The sequence below is a fragment of the Microcebus murinus genome, chromosome 20 (genome assembly GCF_040939455.1).
Source record: "Microcebus murinus isolate Inina chromosome 20, M.murinus_Inina_mat1.0, whole genome shotgun sequence".
NCBI lineage: Eukaryota > Metazoa > Chordata > Mammalia > Primates > Cheirogaleidae > Microcebus > Microcebus murinus.
This window is the reverse complement of record NC_134123.1, coordinates 23,843,039-23,859,442: the sequence shown is the minus strand read 5'-3', so window position 1 is coordinate 23,859,442 and position 16,404 is coordinate 23,843,039. Positions and strand designations below refer to the sequence as shown.

Here is a 16,404-nt window from a genome sequence, read left to right as displayed (position 1 = left end):
ATCATTTTTACTACGGGGGAAGCTTAGACAGGAAGAAATGGCTTAGGGAAGTAATTAAGGGAGAAGACAACACAAAAATATAGAAGAGCCTTCAGTGTGAAGTGATGGAACACCTGAATCAAACCACTACCGAGTTCACTTTAAACTTGACAGCATCTCTGTGAAGAGGCTGCTGTGTAGCCTGATTGGCAAATGAGAAGCTGTATCGAAACAGAGTGTTCACAACATTCACATAGCGGTTGAGGCCTAGGGCTCTCTGTGGTCTCACTGCTGGAAAAGAGCAGACAGCCATGGCCTGACAGCTGCTGGTGGCCAGGACACAGGCTATTGCTTTCACATATAAACCAAGAAATGGCACCACAACACTTCTGCGTTACTGCCACAGAGCAAGGAGAGAACAGTTCTAGATCCTCTTGGCTATTATCCATGAAAAGTGGTAAGAGAGGTTCTTTTTAAGCCTCCCTCCTCCTACATAGAGAGAAAATGAATTCTGTCCAATTTCAAATTTAAAATGGAAAATTACTCACCAAAGGAAACATCACCAAAGTGCAGAGCAGGAACATTAAAATGGAAGGTAGGTCCAATGACACAGCCTCTGGAAGAAGAATACAAGGTGGGGGAGTCAGGAGAGGTTCCAGTGAATTCAGGGTAACAATCTGGAACTGGGGTGAGGGTGAAGGTGGGTACTAAAACCTATAACTTGATAGTAAATCAACTAGAGCATCTAGGATTTAAAGAAGTTATGAGATGATGGTCTATCACATGGTTCTTAAAATTCTTAAAATTATTTTTTAAGACTCAAACTGTGGGTTTTAGCAAACAGTGATGTAATTAACTTATTACCTTATTTCCTACTTAAATAGGAAAGAAGCTCACAAAATTGCAGAACGCATTTAATCAGTGTAGACGTTAAACCACATTTGTTCAAAGGTACATATAACTGAGGGAATTGTGGCTGAATAATAACATCTGGACTTAGATATGGTCACATTAAATCTGTCAGGGGTTCTGAGTATTAGGACAGCTTATGCCAAGGTTGTACCACACATCAATGCAGTGGCCTGTTAAAATTATAATTTTAGGCCGGGCGCGGTGGCTCACGCCTGTAATCCTAGCTCTCTGGGAGGCCAAGGCAGGCGGATTGCTCAAGGTCAGGAGTTCAAAACCAGCCTGAGCAAGAGCGAGACCCCGTCTCTACTATAAATAGAAAGAAATTAATTGGCCAACTGATATATATATATATATATATAAAAAAAAATTAGCCGGGCATGGTGGCACATGTCTGTAGTCCCAGCTACTCGGGAGGCTGAGGCAGAAGGATCGCTGGAGCCCAGGAGTTTGAGGTTGCTGTGAGCTAGGCTGACGCCACGGCACTCACTCTAGCCTGGACAACAAAGCGAGACTCTGTCTCAAAAAAAAAATAAAATTATAATTTTAAGGACTATGAGAGAGAATGATTGAATTACTGTGATATGTTAAGTGAAACAAGTTGAATACAAAATATATCTATGCTATGCTTCAAACTTTATAAAGTTACATAAGCAAAAATAGAAGAGAATAAACCTTCTCATGGGTAATTTTAAAAATCACATTAATTTTACAGTGTGGTTTATCCAACCATTTAAAATATTGTATCATGTAACTGAAAGAGCAAATTGAAACAGTCAAGTATAATATTCTGATCTTTCAAGGCATATTAGTAAAAATCACATGGTACTGAGAAAAGCGTACCTGGCAATAAAAGAGTAAGAAACAAAATTCCAGTAGCCACAACACTGTAGACATTTCCTAGGCCCCAAGACCAAACAAAGTATTTCTGACAAAGTAATAAGTGAAGTCAGTGTTAATTTGTGGGTCTGGGAATAGATGATACGTTCTACATTCATTTTTACCCTTTATGACTACATATTTATTTGTGACACTAGATTTTTACCAGGTTTTCAAAATTATTATTAGTGGTTTGGAGTGCCAGGACATTTTTGGACACACAAAACACTGAGCTTTAAAGGAAGGGAATTTAGATAGATCTATTTCTCCTAGCAATTGGTGATTAGTTAGGGGATAGAGCCCCATAAACATTATTTCTATAGTCAGGTTTTCCTTCTCTTTCAAAAACACCAGGAATGAACATCCAAAATAAGAAAGTGGTATAAGAATTCAGGCAAATGGTAATGTCCAGAAGATAGAACTGAAAGGCTTAACCTCCACAGAGCAACAAGAGTACTAACTAGTCCAAGTTCACTTATGAGGAGGTTCCTGGGAGATTCCTAAATCCTTTTATTAACTGTGGGAAACCCAAGTACTCCTTAATCTATTCAGACATTGCTAGTGACATGTATGACTACATTGGGATCTTTAGGAGAAAATATTAAAGATTTTAAAAATTTACCCAGGAAATGGCAGAACTGACAGGGGTTCTGAGTATTAGGTTTCATTAGGTTCTGAGTATTAGTATTCAATACTACAGGATCCTAGAAATTTTTTTAAATGACAGCTTCATTGAGACCTGATTCATATATGATACAATTTACCCACTTAAAGTGTACAAATCAATGGTTCTGAATTTCCAGTAGATATCATGAGATCAATATATTTTCCTAGGATCCTCCAGGTCGTGTGTGTCTGTCTGTCTCTTTTCTCTGTTATCCCCAGCCCTCAAGGGAGACTTCAGCTTGTAAATGGAGGGAGGTTTTGCTGGTAGTCACCATAATAGGAGAGACTGCCAAAGTAATTAATAACCTGTTGCTGTGGGAATCTACATAGAGTCAGAGCAATGTGTTTATGATGGTTGGAGGCAGTACAGGTGAGGTCATTTAAAGAATTTCCTTAAGATAAAAACAAAAGATGAAGGTTTAGAGAAACTGTGATAACAGCCAAAGCTTAGCCAAGAAGATGACTTTATTCAAGTGTTACTATAATGACTGAGTTTCTCTAAACATCCTAAAATAGAGAGTAACTAGAAAGGAGTTTAATGTTTAAATCCTTCTTTTATAAGGTTATAACTTACACAGAAACTAGATCCCTAAATGGCATATTACAATAAGTTACACATGTTTACTGGGGAAACACTGGTAGAGATTTAACATGCCACTTTATGCTGAAGTGTTCCTATCAACAGACAGTTATGGACATCCAAGATACGAGCTAGTTATGAAGTTCAAGAAAGCAGTAGGTAAAAACTTCAGTTAGATTCTACGTTAGGTATAAATGTGCCTCACCTAATGGTCAATTTCGCAGGCTCAGGTGCTCCATTGACACTGACCAGGAACTCTTCTTCAAAGTACCCTAGGATGGTAGAACTGAAGGAGATCTGGACAGCTTGGACTCCATTTGGTTCGATGATGCCTTCCTTGGGACTGAAAACAAAGCAGGCCCCCAAAGGCGAAGTTGGGGGTATCACTCTGAAAAGGGCATCGATGCTGCCTTTGTTGTACAGGATCACCTGTATCAACAAAGGCAAGAATGAAAAGGTCAATGGACCTCTGACCTATTTTCATATAAGCATGTGGCTATACTATTTAGTACAACACTAAAGCAAGTTGCTAGAATTGGAATCAAAGAAAAACTTTCGGGGACAAATGAACAGTCTAATGTTCTGAATGTTTGAAGATAGGACTTCTAAGCCAGAGAGTACTGTTACATTTTTAGTATACTCTTTAAAATGAACTTAATCATATGCATTATACTTGTGCTATAATGACTAATAATAATCATATCTACTTTAAAATACCTTTTCTTTTTTTGTACTCTCTGTAAAGTAACCAAAGGAAGGGAAGGCATTTCTCTTATATGTAGGAAAAGGCTGAGGTTAAAGCAGCATACTGAAAAATAAAAAGAAAGTCGGAATAGAGTAGCAAGAACTGCCTAATCCTATGCTTATAATGTAGTTTAAAGAATGTAAATGAGATATCATTGTGGATTCCAGTCGACAATGATCCTCTTTGTTGTGCTATTAGGTTTCATCCTATTGAGATATTTTCAACTCAAATTCCATTAGATGGATGATTGTTTCGAAATTCTTATGCAAGCAATTGTTTTACTATAGAAAAGTTGTATTCCTATGTTAGTGTTCTGGAACCATGTTATTGCCCATATTTGGTTGCACACGAGGTTGTGTGTGTGTATGTGAAGAGCTCATGCCTGACATTCTGAGACTGCCATAGCAGGCCTCACTCTAATGCTTCTGCCCTAACCTCCCACAATTCCTGTATGGGAACCTGCACTTCAGCCCTACTGTTCTATTCCTGGCATCCAATGACACCACCTTAATTCCTTGCCAAGACTGTTTGTATACCTAGAATGGTGAAGAGCATGTTCTCTTGATTTTTACAGAAACTTCCCTCAACCCATACTTAAGGCTTTAGGGGACAAAGAGCATGGGAGAGCACGAGGAAACTTTCAGAAAGTTGGCGGGAAAATGTGAGGCATATCAGGAACCTGGAAGATGAGGGAGGAGGATTCCCAGAAGAGGTCATGTGCAGACAGAGGTCAGGAGAATAAGCACTGAGAACACGTTACCAATTTTTAATTATGAATTAGAAGTCATCCCTGACCTTGAAGAAGAGAGTTATTCCAATGGGTAGGATTACAGAATCCAGAGGACAAATGTTTAGGGTGTGAGTAGGTGCAGAGGAAATGGTGGCTATTTTAGGTTTCTGTTTTGAGAAGATTCATGGTGAAAAGTGAGAAAGGAGTGGCTAAACTGTGGGAAGGTATTCTAGAGGAAACTGAGTATATCTGTATTAAATGAGATAATGCATACTCAGTGCCCAGTCTAGAAGAAGCACTCAACAAAGTGATGCCTGTTGTAAGAGAATAAGGTTCAGTAACCAAGAAAATGGGGACTGGGTGGATGTACTGGAGGATGAGTTCATGGGCTCAGGTTGCTTCTTGAAAGGCAGGGAAGAAGACATCAAGAGCATATACAGGAAAGAGTCAGCAGCCTCTGCAGAAGAAGACAGCCACTTCCACCGAGAGAAGAGGGCCAAGGCACTGAAATGGATATGTAAGTAACTGCTGCTTGCTATTTTATTCATCTTTTATGTTTCTTTCCCATCTCCCTCATTCTAAGCACGCTGGTCGTAAGAATCATGCTTCTCCCTTCATTCTTTTTAAAGACACCATGTAGAAAAGTGATTATGGCTGCTGACTCTGGAGCCAAGCTACTTGGGTTCAAATCCCAGCTTGGCCATTGACTTACTAGCTGTGTAACCTAGCTTCTCTGTGCCCTCGTTTCTCCATCTATAAAATGTAATTACTACTAGCCTCTCATATTGAGGTAAGATTAAATCTATTAATTTATGTAACTTTTAGAATAGTGGCTGCCAAATACTGCTTATAAATGATAGTGACTGTTATTTCTATCCCCAGCCCAAGCAGAATGAGTCTAAAATGTACCTGTGCTTAAGAAGCAACTAACATATACTAGTGCAAACTGAAGGCATGGTAACTCAGAAGCAAACTGAAGGCATGGTAACTTGAAGGATCCTGTTTTTCTCTTTGAAAAGATGCATGGATTGCCTTTTGTTTTTTTGGTTAACAAGAATTTTTTTATCCAGATTTTCTGTGTTGCGACAGTTCCTCCTGACAAAGAAGCACCTACTTATGAATACAGAATCCAGCCAATAATTTGGGACATAATTCTGACGCCTTTTGATTCCTGGTAATACTCTTACCCTTGCAGTGCAACACTTTGGAGAGGAGAAAATTGATAATAGAACTTCACCTCTTATTTGTTTTCCTTCTTAATTACACTGGGGAATAGTGTATACTCTTGGGGTTATGGTTTATTCTTTATGTATCTGCTAAGCTCAGCAATGACTAAGGGCAATAGCTAGTTATTCAAATTTGTCTCATGTAGGTAATGTAATAAATCGAAAGATGCAATGAAGCATCAGCATTAAATACGCAGAGAGTGCAAAATCTTCCCATAAGCAGCACCTTACGCGTCCTTCTCAGCCACCGCACAGCTCTCAAAAGTGTTCAAACTGATGCATCACCTCATTGAACACTTACTTAGCTGGCTGTGGTTTGCTTTACTACTAAAATCAGGGAGAGTGGAAAGTGGTGGCCCAAAGTACATTTCTGTTAAATTTACACTCAGGGAAATGCCATCCATTTTGCATCAGAACTAAAGGTCCTTTTCTGATGTGGCATCTGTAAGATGTAAGGGAAGTTCACACTGGATCAATAACAGACATAATGTCAATTTAATAAGAACTATTATACTTTTTTTTCTCTGCCTAAGCACCCTTTCTCTCAAATGCAATCCAGGACAATGCAGAATATAGCTGCGCCACTTGTTACTTGATGACAGTCATGAGACTGATTTCTCCATTTGTAGTGTGTTCCTGTATATATTCTACCTCATCATGACATTAACATCTCCCTTTACCTTTCACAGCATCCCATTTAGGCTGTGGTTATCCTAGTGAACGTGGGAATGCAGGACACTGTCCCCAGTCAGGTTAGGGTGGCTGGAGGCTGCATTTGCCCATGGTGAAAGGGAGCCATGGGGAGAGCCTGAAAGACTGAGAGGCCAGCAAAGACCTTCTCTTCCCAGAGCAGGAAAAAGGGCACTGGCAACCCAGTCCTCACAAACATTACAAGCTGTATGACCTTGCCAAGTCATTCATTCAACTCCTCTGGCAGCCAGGTTTGCTGCTCCCTGAGCCCACTTCCTCTTTGTTTTGGACTTTATGTAAGCAACAAAAAAAATTTCTATAGTATTTGATATATATGTTTTTGTATTTGTTTATTACAGTATCTAGTGTTACTTTAACTAGTAAATCTTGTCTAAGCCTCAGATTACTCAGCTATAAAATAGGAACAGTGATTGTACTGACTCTGAAGGGTTTTGTGGGGACGAAATGAACTGATGGATGGGAAAGCACTAGTTCTGTGCTCAAAACACATCAAGGACAGTGCTGTTGATGGTACTAACCACTACATGACTCATAGTACTCATTTATCAAATAGGTATAATAAAACCTACCTTTCACAATTTTCTAAGCATGAGAAATTACACACACACAAACACATAGACAGGCACACACAATAAAGCATGGAACCTGACATGTATTTGCCACTCATTAAATAATTGCTTTTCTTAGCTCTATAAATATACAATCATATGCAATTTAGGAGTCTTTCTAAAACAAAATTTCAATGGTCATAGCTTTGAAATAGTGTAAAAATAAACCCCAGATACAATTCAGTGATGAGGTGACATTGAAGTAACACTGACCCTGAAGAACCCATGAAAACATCTTGTGAAATTTCATTTTCTATTTAATTGGAAAGACAATGCAAGAAGGTCTTTACGAGAAACCATGATGACTGGGTTTTTAAACATGGGTTGGAAACTAGTGCATTCAGAGAAAATTCTAAGTGTGAAAACAGCCATCCTCGTTAGGACTTTCTAGAAGATGTAAAAGGTTCTCTATCCTCTGATCTGCAGGATTTTTTGTTGTTGGAGAACAAGCACTAAACAGATGGGGAGATGTATTTATGGTTTTCCCCTTTGCAATCTACAAAATGATGAGGATAAAAAGAATTAAACTATAGCACTGATGCTGTTTAACTTTTTAGTGAAGTTAGAGAGGGTTGATGAAGATGGAAAAAGTTGCTCCCCTCAACCTGGCCAGGAGGGAGGAGAGAGTCAGAACATTTTGGAGTCTAAATAAGGATGAGTATTAGCTAATGGATGGATTATACAAATTTTCTGCCAAATAAAAACATAAAAAAAAAGCCAAGTACTGTTTGCAGTCTCAACGGACAATTCTAGCGCTTACCTCATAACAATGTACAGATCCAATAAAAACTTTCCCGATATCGAGCAATTCAAAGTTGAACTGAATCTTAGGTCCCATTCCCTCCCCTTTGATTCGGAGGGGCAGACGGATCTCTCGGCCTATAAAAACAATTCAGATTTTATTACTAAAAGGTGCTTTATTACCCCAAATTACCCACAACTTGTTATCAATGTAAATAATCAAGATTATTAAACAACTCCCTGCACTGCACTGAGGGACTGGGAATTTAATCAATGCTCAAGATTTATCCTATGTGGGAGCTGATCACAATCCTGAAATCCTCAAAGATGAAAATACCAAAAATATAATTCTGGGAAAAAATAATTTAAAAAATCTTTAAAGGATAATTTATTTACCTTTGTAAAATGGTATTTGAGAAACATGAAAACACAACAGAACATTTCTTAGGCTACTTTCCACAATAAAATAGACAATAATAAAATACATATTTTTGCAAGCATAAACACTCAGGTATGCTAATGACAGTCACTTGGGTATAACAGTTATGAGCAGACAAACCATATTCACAAAGAAATAGGTCAAAAAGGGAATGTGTAGATGCACACCATTATGGTTGGTAACTGCAGGCACCCAGCTTTCTAACTGTAGCCATCTGAAATACTGTGACAAACAGCTGAAGTCTTCAAACACGATCAAAAACCATAATGGGTCACCACCACATATGCAGTAACCCAAAGAGCTGAGATCTCGAGAAATTTTATCTTTCACAAATGCACATGTCCAAAAAGGACATCTGTTCATTTATTGAGGAAGTTTCAACATTTTTATGTACATGCACAATGCTTGCACACAAAGTCACCATTGTGATAATGCACTTTTGTGGAGTCAAATTTTCTGATGTCCAGGGAACAGAAGAAAAGTCTGTCCTAGCTCTTGGGGGGGGGGGGAGGGGAGAGAGAGAAAGACAGACACACACACACACACACACACACACACATAGCGTGCATTTTGTATTCTGTATTTCTTCTCCCGAGGCCCCTGGCCAGTTGGATGGTGCCCATGACATTGAAGGCAGATCTTCCCCCACTTAGTCCACTCAGACTCACACACTAATCTCCTCTGGGAACACACATCCCAAATAATGCCTCACCAGGTTCCTAGGTATTCCTTAATCCAGTCAAGTTGACACCTACATTTAAGTCCATAAGTCCACCCCTTGTCAATTTGGCACCCTTATGCATTTCCTCAAACCATACTAATTTCCAAATAAAGACAATAATAAGTTAATAATTCTGCCTAACATGATGCAACTATCCTATGTACAACTGAAAAAACACATGAATCCCTTCCCCAGAATTTAGCTTTCAAGATTTCAACATTCAGGATTTTAATCTTTCAGGATTGAGATTTTTAGAATTTTAGACTTTAGGGATTTAGACTTCAGGGATTTTCATCTTTCAGGATCTCAACATTTGGGATTATGCCATTCAGGATTGTGTCTTTTAGAATTATGATCCAAACACATTTTATCTTTAGGAAATAGGAATACTGCTTGTTTTTTTTTTTTACCTTTACGGAACAGATTATAATTTAGACTCACATTTTAGCAAGAAAAAATTCAAAACTTTAACCCAATTCTTATTATTCTGAAGTTTCTTATAAAGAAAAGAGAAGGGTGACCACTGATTGATGCTTCTCATGAAATGAGAGCCACCATGGGGCTCAAAGGATACTGATACACATATTGATCTTCCCTAAATTTAGGAAGATGTTAGGGATCTGAGTCTAGGGGTCTTACCTGACCCTTACTTTGCAGAGTTTCTTCCATATAGAGGTAATGAAATGCATTTAACAATACCTGTTATAACACAACCACAATGGACCTAGGGGCAAGACAGAGCATATAACCTTTGAAGTACTAATTTTGTTCCCCTTTTTAAAATAAAGTATCTTTGTTTGATAATACCTGATTATTATAAAAATTAAAGAGAAGGTAAAATTCTCTCATAATTCCATCATCCAATGATATATCCAACATACATATAAATATATATATACATATGATATATCCAAGATATATCATTCCACTGTTTCTGTTGAGAAGACAGCTCAAAATGTCATTGCTCCTTTGAGATAGTATGTCTTGTCTTCTGAATTTTTTTATGAATACATATTGATTGATTTTTGTCTTTGGTTTTCAGCAGTTTTATTATGATGTTCCCAGCTGTGGTTGCATTTATCCTTTGGGGGGTTTGTAGCACTTCTTGAATATGTGAATAAATAGCTTTCATCAATTTTTGAAAAATTTTCAGTCATTATTTTTTCAAATACTGTTTCTGGTCTACTTTTCAGTTCTCTCTCTTTTAAAAAAATATATATATGTACACACACACACACATATATATTTTAAAGAAAGTGTATATGTGTATATATATGTGTGTATATATATATTTGTGTGTATATATCCTTTTTGCCACATTCCATTAGACTCTTTTGTTCTTTTCTGTATTTTATCTCTACATGCTTTAGTATTTTCAGATATTTCTTTTGATTTATCTGATTCTCAGTTCACACAATCTATTGCTGGCTATAACTAACAAGCTGTTGAATTCATCCACTGAGTTCTTAATTTGTTAATATAACTTTTCAGTTCTAGATTTTCCATTAGAATTTTTATAGTTTCTAGGCCTCTGGTTAATTTTGTCTGATAAAAACATTTTTAAAAAATCTATGTCCAATAATTCTATTTTCTGGTTCACTATGAATTTACTTCTATTGTCTATCTTGGTTTTCTATTAGATTGTCTTATCTCCTCAAATGCCTGGTTACTTTTTGACTGAGTGCTGATTGTTGTATGTAATCCCAGATAATGCAATATAACTGTTCTCAACTAAGATTTTGTGAAAGAATTAAGTCCTGTAACAATCATTTGAGTGATTAGTTTCTCAATTCCCTGAAGAAGGGTATGTAGCTAGTACCATCCCAGATATAAAAGAAAGAAGTTAATTCCTCATAAACAATAGGTGCCTTAGAACATTAGAGATTATCTTCTGGAACCTCAGTGGAGAATTGTCTTAATCAAATTATTATCTGAAAAATGATTCAAAGCTGAGCTTCAGTCTTTGTGAGGGCTGGTCCATTTTCAGTCCCTGCTCCCACCCAAAAGTCTGAGGAGATTACTGGAATCCTTCCTTCTTGGACATCCTAGGAACTTCTATGTTTTCTTCCCTAACCCTACTTAACTTTTCAACCTCTCTGGAGTTTCTACCCAAAAGGCAGCATCTTTAAGGAAAAATGGCCCCCAGAGTCTGCTGGTCTTGATTTCCTTCTTCTCCTGGATCTTGCTCCATAATTCTTCACTGTGCTAACAGCTCTCTTTGGCCTTCAAAACAGATTTTTAAAAATATTTTGCTTTCTTTTTCTCGTTGTTCTTAGTGAGAGATTTAATCAAAATTACCCAGCCTACCTTTACCAGAAGTAGATTTCTGAAACAAAGGGATGCACATTTGACATTTTGATAGCTCACAGGCGTGTTGCCCTCCAGAATGGTTGTACTAATTGCACACAAACATCAACAGCATGAAAGGGTTCCTATCTCTCCAGATCCTCCCCAGCAGTGGGGATATCACCACTTTTGAAAATATTTGCTAGTCTGATGGTTTCCCTTGAATGTCTACCATCTAAATTTCAAGTTCTTTAAGGAAAAAGGATATATTTGCTCTGTATGTAACATTTTGAACATTCACAACATTTTTGATGCTCTTTTAGATGGAATTTTCAGAATTACAGCAAATACACTTGGAACAACCAAGTGATATTTCTAATTTATTATCATCATTATAATGCCTTTTGACATTTTACGTTTCACTGTCTTCTGTTGCTATTTAGCTCCTGTATTTTTAATGTTTTCTCCCCATGAGTGTCCTTTTAAAGACAGGAATACTTGTCCCTTTGTTCCCTCTAGTTCTTGGCAATGTAGTGGTCATTAGTTAGGCAAGTATTACTTTGATTATAAAGAGCAATCCTTGGGACAGTTGATTTATCCATAGTGTTCCTCTATTCCCTGGAAAAGAAGTTCCTCTAAAGATTAGGTGTCATTGATGACAGTACTCAAGAACATAAGTAAAACTTCCAGAGGACCCAAACCTCATCATCCTACTGTATAATTTTAGAGTTCTAACCTATTGGCAATAATGTGTACTCTTTGGTCAAGAGAAAAGTATTTTGATTGAGATCCAACTTTTGGAATGGCAAAGACAGAGAACTGCAAATATATCATGGAATAAACTGCAGGACTATTTATAACTGTCAGGCCTAAAACTTTCTCCATCTGTTACCTTGACTGCCTTCCTTAAAAAAAAAATGGAGATGTGTTGTAATAAAGCAGTGAGCCAATGTTTCTTTGGTAATTATTAATTACTTCAAAGGAATCTGTCTTATTTGTAACTGGCCACTTCCCTCACTCAGCATAGAATGTAAGTACAAGTAATATCCAGCGTTGCATTTCTAAGAGTTAGTCTAAATTTTAGAGTTACATTATAAATGTTACTTTTCTATAAGATTTTATAAGCAGATATTTTTCTTATCTTGGAAAAAGGCACCAAGAGAGACGAGCATGAAGGATCTTAGTAAGCTCTAAGGACAGATTCCTACTGGAAGAGAAAAATATTAAAATGTTTTTTGAAATAAAGTGGTTTCTCATCTATGATTGCAGACTCCTGGTTTCATATATGAGAAGCAGAGAGAGATGTGCTATAGCACCCCTTTAATGACCTTGAAATTCCTGAATGCAACAGACTTCATTACATTCATTACATACCAGAAAATGCAAACAATGGGCTTTCAAAATCTTGCCATCTGCTATGGTCTGCAAGTTTGTTTCCTCCCCCTCAAATTTACATGTCAAAATCCTAATTCCCAAGGTGATGGTATTAAGAAGTGTGGCCTTTGGGCAGAGCCTTCATAAACAGGGTTAGTTAGTACTCTTATGAAAGAGGCCCCATTAGTATGTTTGCCTCTTATGCCATATGAAGACGCAACAGGAAGGTACCGTCTATGAATAATTGGACCTCTCCGGACACCAGATCTGCTGCTGCCTTGATCTTGGACTCTCTAGCCTCCAGAACTATGAGGAATAAATTTTTGTTGTTTGTAAATTACCCAGTCTATTGTATTTTGTTATAGCAGCCCAAATAGACTAAGATATAATCTAAGATATCCTAGATGTTCAATACTATACTTGAGTTGTATTCCTATGCAGTAAACAAAAAAGGAGGGTGGGGAGAGTATGAATTGGCAGAACAAACAGCCATTATTCATACAGTTTAGGACTGTCTGCCTGGAAAATCCAGAAGAATCTATAAATAAATTCTTAAAATTAATAAGAGAGTAGGATTGAGGGTTACCAAATCAATATACAAAAGTCAACTGGATTTCTATACCCAGAAACAATAAAAAATTTATTTTTCACGATTCTTTTTATAATAGTAACAACAATATAAGTACCTAGAAATAAATCAACAAAATATACTTTTGACCTTCAAGGCAAAAATTGTAACTTTATAGAAGGACATCAACAAAGACCTAAACAAGAACATAAATGGAGAACTAGACTATATTCTTGAAAAGGAAGATTCACTATCATGAAGAGGTCAATTTTCCCTTAACTGATCTATCGCTATAAATTCAATGCACTGATAAAATAAAAAAAAAGGTCAGCAGGTAGAATCTGGTAGAATTTGGTTGATTCTAAAATTTAAACGGAAAATTAAAGAGCCAATAATAACAAGACAATCCTAAAGCAGAATAAGTTGGAAGGACTTGACTTTTCATACATTAAAATCTAGTATTAATATACTAGATTATTATTATATAGTATTAATATAAAGCTATTGTAATTAAGATAGTATGGTATTGGGGCAGAAAGTGAAAAACAATAAAGGAAACAGAGTAGAGAACTTAGAATGGATGCACACTTACATGTGAATTTGATTTATATCAGAGCAGGTGTTGAAGATTAGTGAGGAAAGCTGGGCCATATAATATAAGGAGCTAAAACAGCTAAGATCCACATGGGATCTGTGTAAGACTATATAATGGCCCCCAAAGAGATTCACATCCTCATTCTTGTAAATATTATTTTATATGGCAAAATACATATGTGTTAGAAGAAGCAATTAAGAATTTTGAGATGGGGAGATTATCCTGGATTATCTTGGTAGGCTCTAAATGTAATCACTAATGTCCTTAAGTGGGAGGCAGAGGGAAATGTGATACAGAAGATGAAAAGACAATGTGACCTAAGCAGATGGGAGTGATGCAGCCACTAGCCAAGGAATGTTGACAGTTTTAGAAGCTGGAATAGACAAGGAATGATTTTTTCCAAGGAACCTCCAAAAGAAACCAGTCCTGCTGACACCTTGACTTTAACCCAGTCAGTCCTTTTGAATAGTTGGGACCTACAAGTGCACAACACCATGTCTGGCTAATTTTTCTATTTTTTGTAAAGATGGGGTCTTACTATGTTGCCCAGCTGGTCTTGAACTCCTGGCCTCAAGCGATCCTCCCACCTGGGCCTCCCAAAGCATGAGGATTACTGGTGGGAGCCATTGTGCCTGGCCCCTACTTTAGCTTTTAGTAAGTCTTAACACGTGGTGAGGCTAGTCCTCGCACATTATTCTTGTGTTTGTGTGTGTGTGTACATTTTCTAGGCAATCCTAGCTGATCTATTTCCTCCAATAAAAACTTTGGAATCAGCTTGACTAATTAAAAAAAATCTTAATGATATTACTGGGATCACATTTCATTTACAGGGAGAATTGACCTATTTATGATATTGATCTTGCTAACCAAAAACATAGGCATACCTTGTCATTTGTTTTTGTTTAATACTTCTTAAGTCTGGATTATGTATATGTGGATATTCGTATATTATTCTCTATATTTTCTCTATGTTTGAAATAGTTGATAATTGAGAATATAATTTAAACAGAGCAGTTGATCAAGAAATTTCTTTAGGACGAAGAAAACTTATTTTATTATGAGGCTGCAGCCTGATGAGTTCTGAGAAAGAAAACCTACCAATACTTAAGAGTACTACTCACCTATTATTCTGAAAACCCAAAAAAGTTTTTAATGACTGGGGTGATTTTACTGATTGGGGTGATTTTCTCTTTCCTAAATTTACTTCAATCTCCATTCTTTAGTTCAATTAACGTAAAAATCAAAAGCCCTAAATTATCCTAAAAATTCAGATTTTTCCCTTTTATGATGTACAGAGTAAAAATGGACAATGAGGTTTCATCTTAATTGGGTATTGAAGGAAGTGGGTGATCTGGGAATCATTTCCACCATGCGGCTTTTCTGCATCTGACTCTGAAGCACCGTTAACAATGTTATCTAGCAATACATTTATTTCAGTTAAAATTAGAAAGTGTTACTTCCTTTTGAAGTTACCATATGCTGATCCAAACCACATTTGTGGAGTTGCTCTTTGCATTTTTTTAAAAAGGTAATCTTCATGATTAAGTTAGGAATGTCCACATTCCACTGGAAAGTCAAAATAGATGAAAGATCAGTTTCAAGACCCAGAGCAAACTATCAGCAAGTCTTTATAAATATCTAACACACAGATTTAACTACTTCTAAGAAAATCTACTGATTTCAAATGGAGAAAAACTGTTCAGTTTCAGATTAACTGAAGAGATGTTCATGATGTTACATTTGCCATTTTCAGATCGGAGCATATCGCTCCCCTGCTTAGAGCCCTTCAGTGATCGCTGACTTCACTCCGCATAAAGTCCCAGGTACTCAGTCTGGCATTCGAGGGCAGACTTTCATAAACTGGACCCTTCCCACTATTCCAGCCTGCAGCCTCCTTTCCTGGCACTGCCTCTCCCCTCCCAAGCCAGTCAGTCAGTCAGTCTGTCAGGTGGTCAGTAAGTCGGATGGTCTCTCTCAGTCTCCATGGCAGCCACACCCTCGGAAATTACAATTCTTTCTCATTTCATACTCTTGCTATATATTTTCACACAGTGTTTCTCTATGTGTTTTCACAAAGTATTTCCCTGCCTGACAAGCCCAACCTTTTGTTTTTGTTTTTACTTGATTAAGAAATACAGGAAGAGTTACTTTCTCTCGGCAGCCTTCCTTGACACCCAAGACTGAGCTGTGTACCCTGCATCCTTTTCTGTTGTCATCCATTCACTGCATAGCACTGCAATACAAACAAACTGTCAGCTTATGCGTCAGTTTCCTCCATTCAATTCTGTGCTTTCTGAGGGTGGGAACTATGCTGTCATACATCTTTGTACTCAGGATGCCCAGATAGAAAAAGCTTTCAGGCTGGGCACAGTGTCTCATGCCTATAATCCTAGCCCTTTGAGAGGCGGAGACCAGGAGAATTGCTTGAGGCCAGGAGTTTGAGACCAGCCTGGGCAATATAGTGAGACCCTCATCTCTTCAAAAAATAAAGAAAACAACTAACCCAGCATGGTGAGATGCATCTGTAGTTCTAGCTACTCAGGAGGCTGAGACAGGAGGATCACTTGAGCCCAGGAATTCAAGATTACATTGATCTATCATCATGCCACTGCACTCAAGTCTGGGAGACAGAGCGAGACTCTGTCTC

At 37.4% G+C, this 16,404-nt stretch overlaps 1 protein-coding gene across 2 annotated transcripts in view; it reads right to left on the bottom strand.

The window, feature by feature from the left end:
• The window catches only part of HYDIN (HYDIN axonemal central pair apparatus protein), a 315,495-nt gene that overhangs the window by 199,664 nt on the left and 99,427 nt on the right, over positions 1-16,404 (bottom strand). For both annotated transcript variants that reach the window (XM_012772427.3, XM_075995778.1), the window contains exons 11-13: positions 7,794-7,912; positions 3,219-3,442; positions 528-595 (exon numbers count right to left, since the gene is read on the bottom strand). In XM_012772427.3, the coding sequence (XP_012627881.2) occupies positions 528-595; positions 3,219-3,442; positions 7,794-7,912 (411 nt within the window). The remainder of the gene's footprint in view (positions 1-527; positions 596-3,218; positions 3,443-7,793; positions 7,913-16,404) is intronic.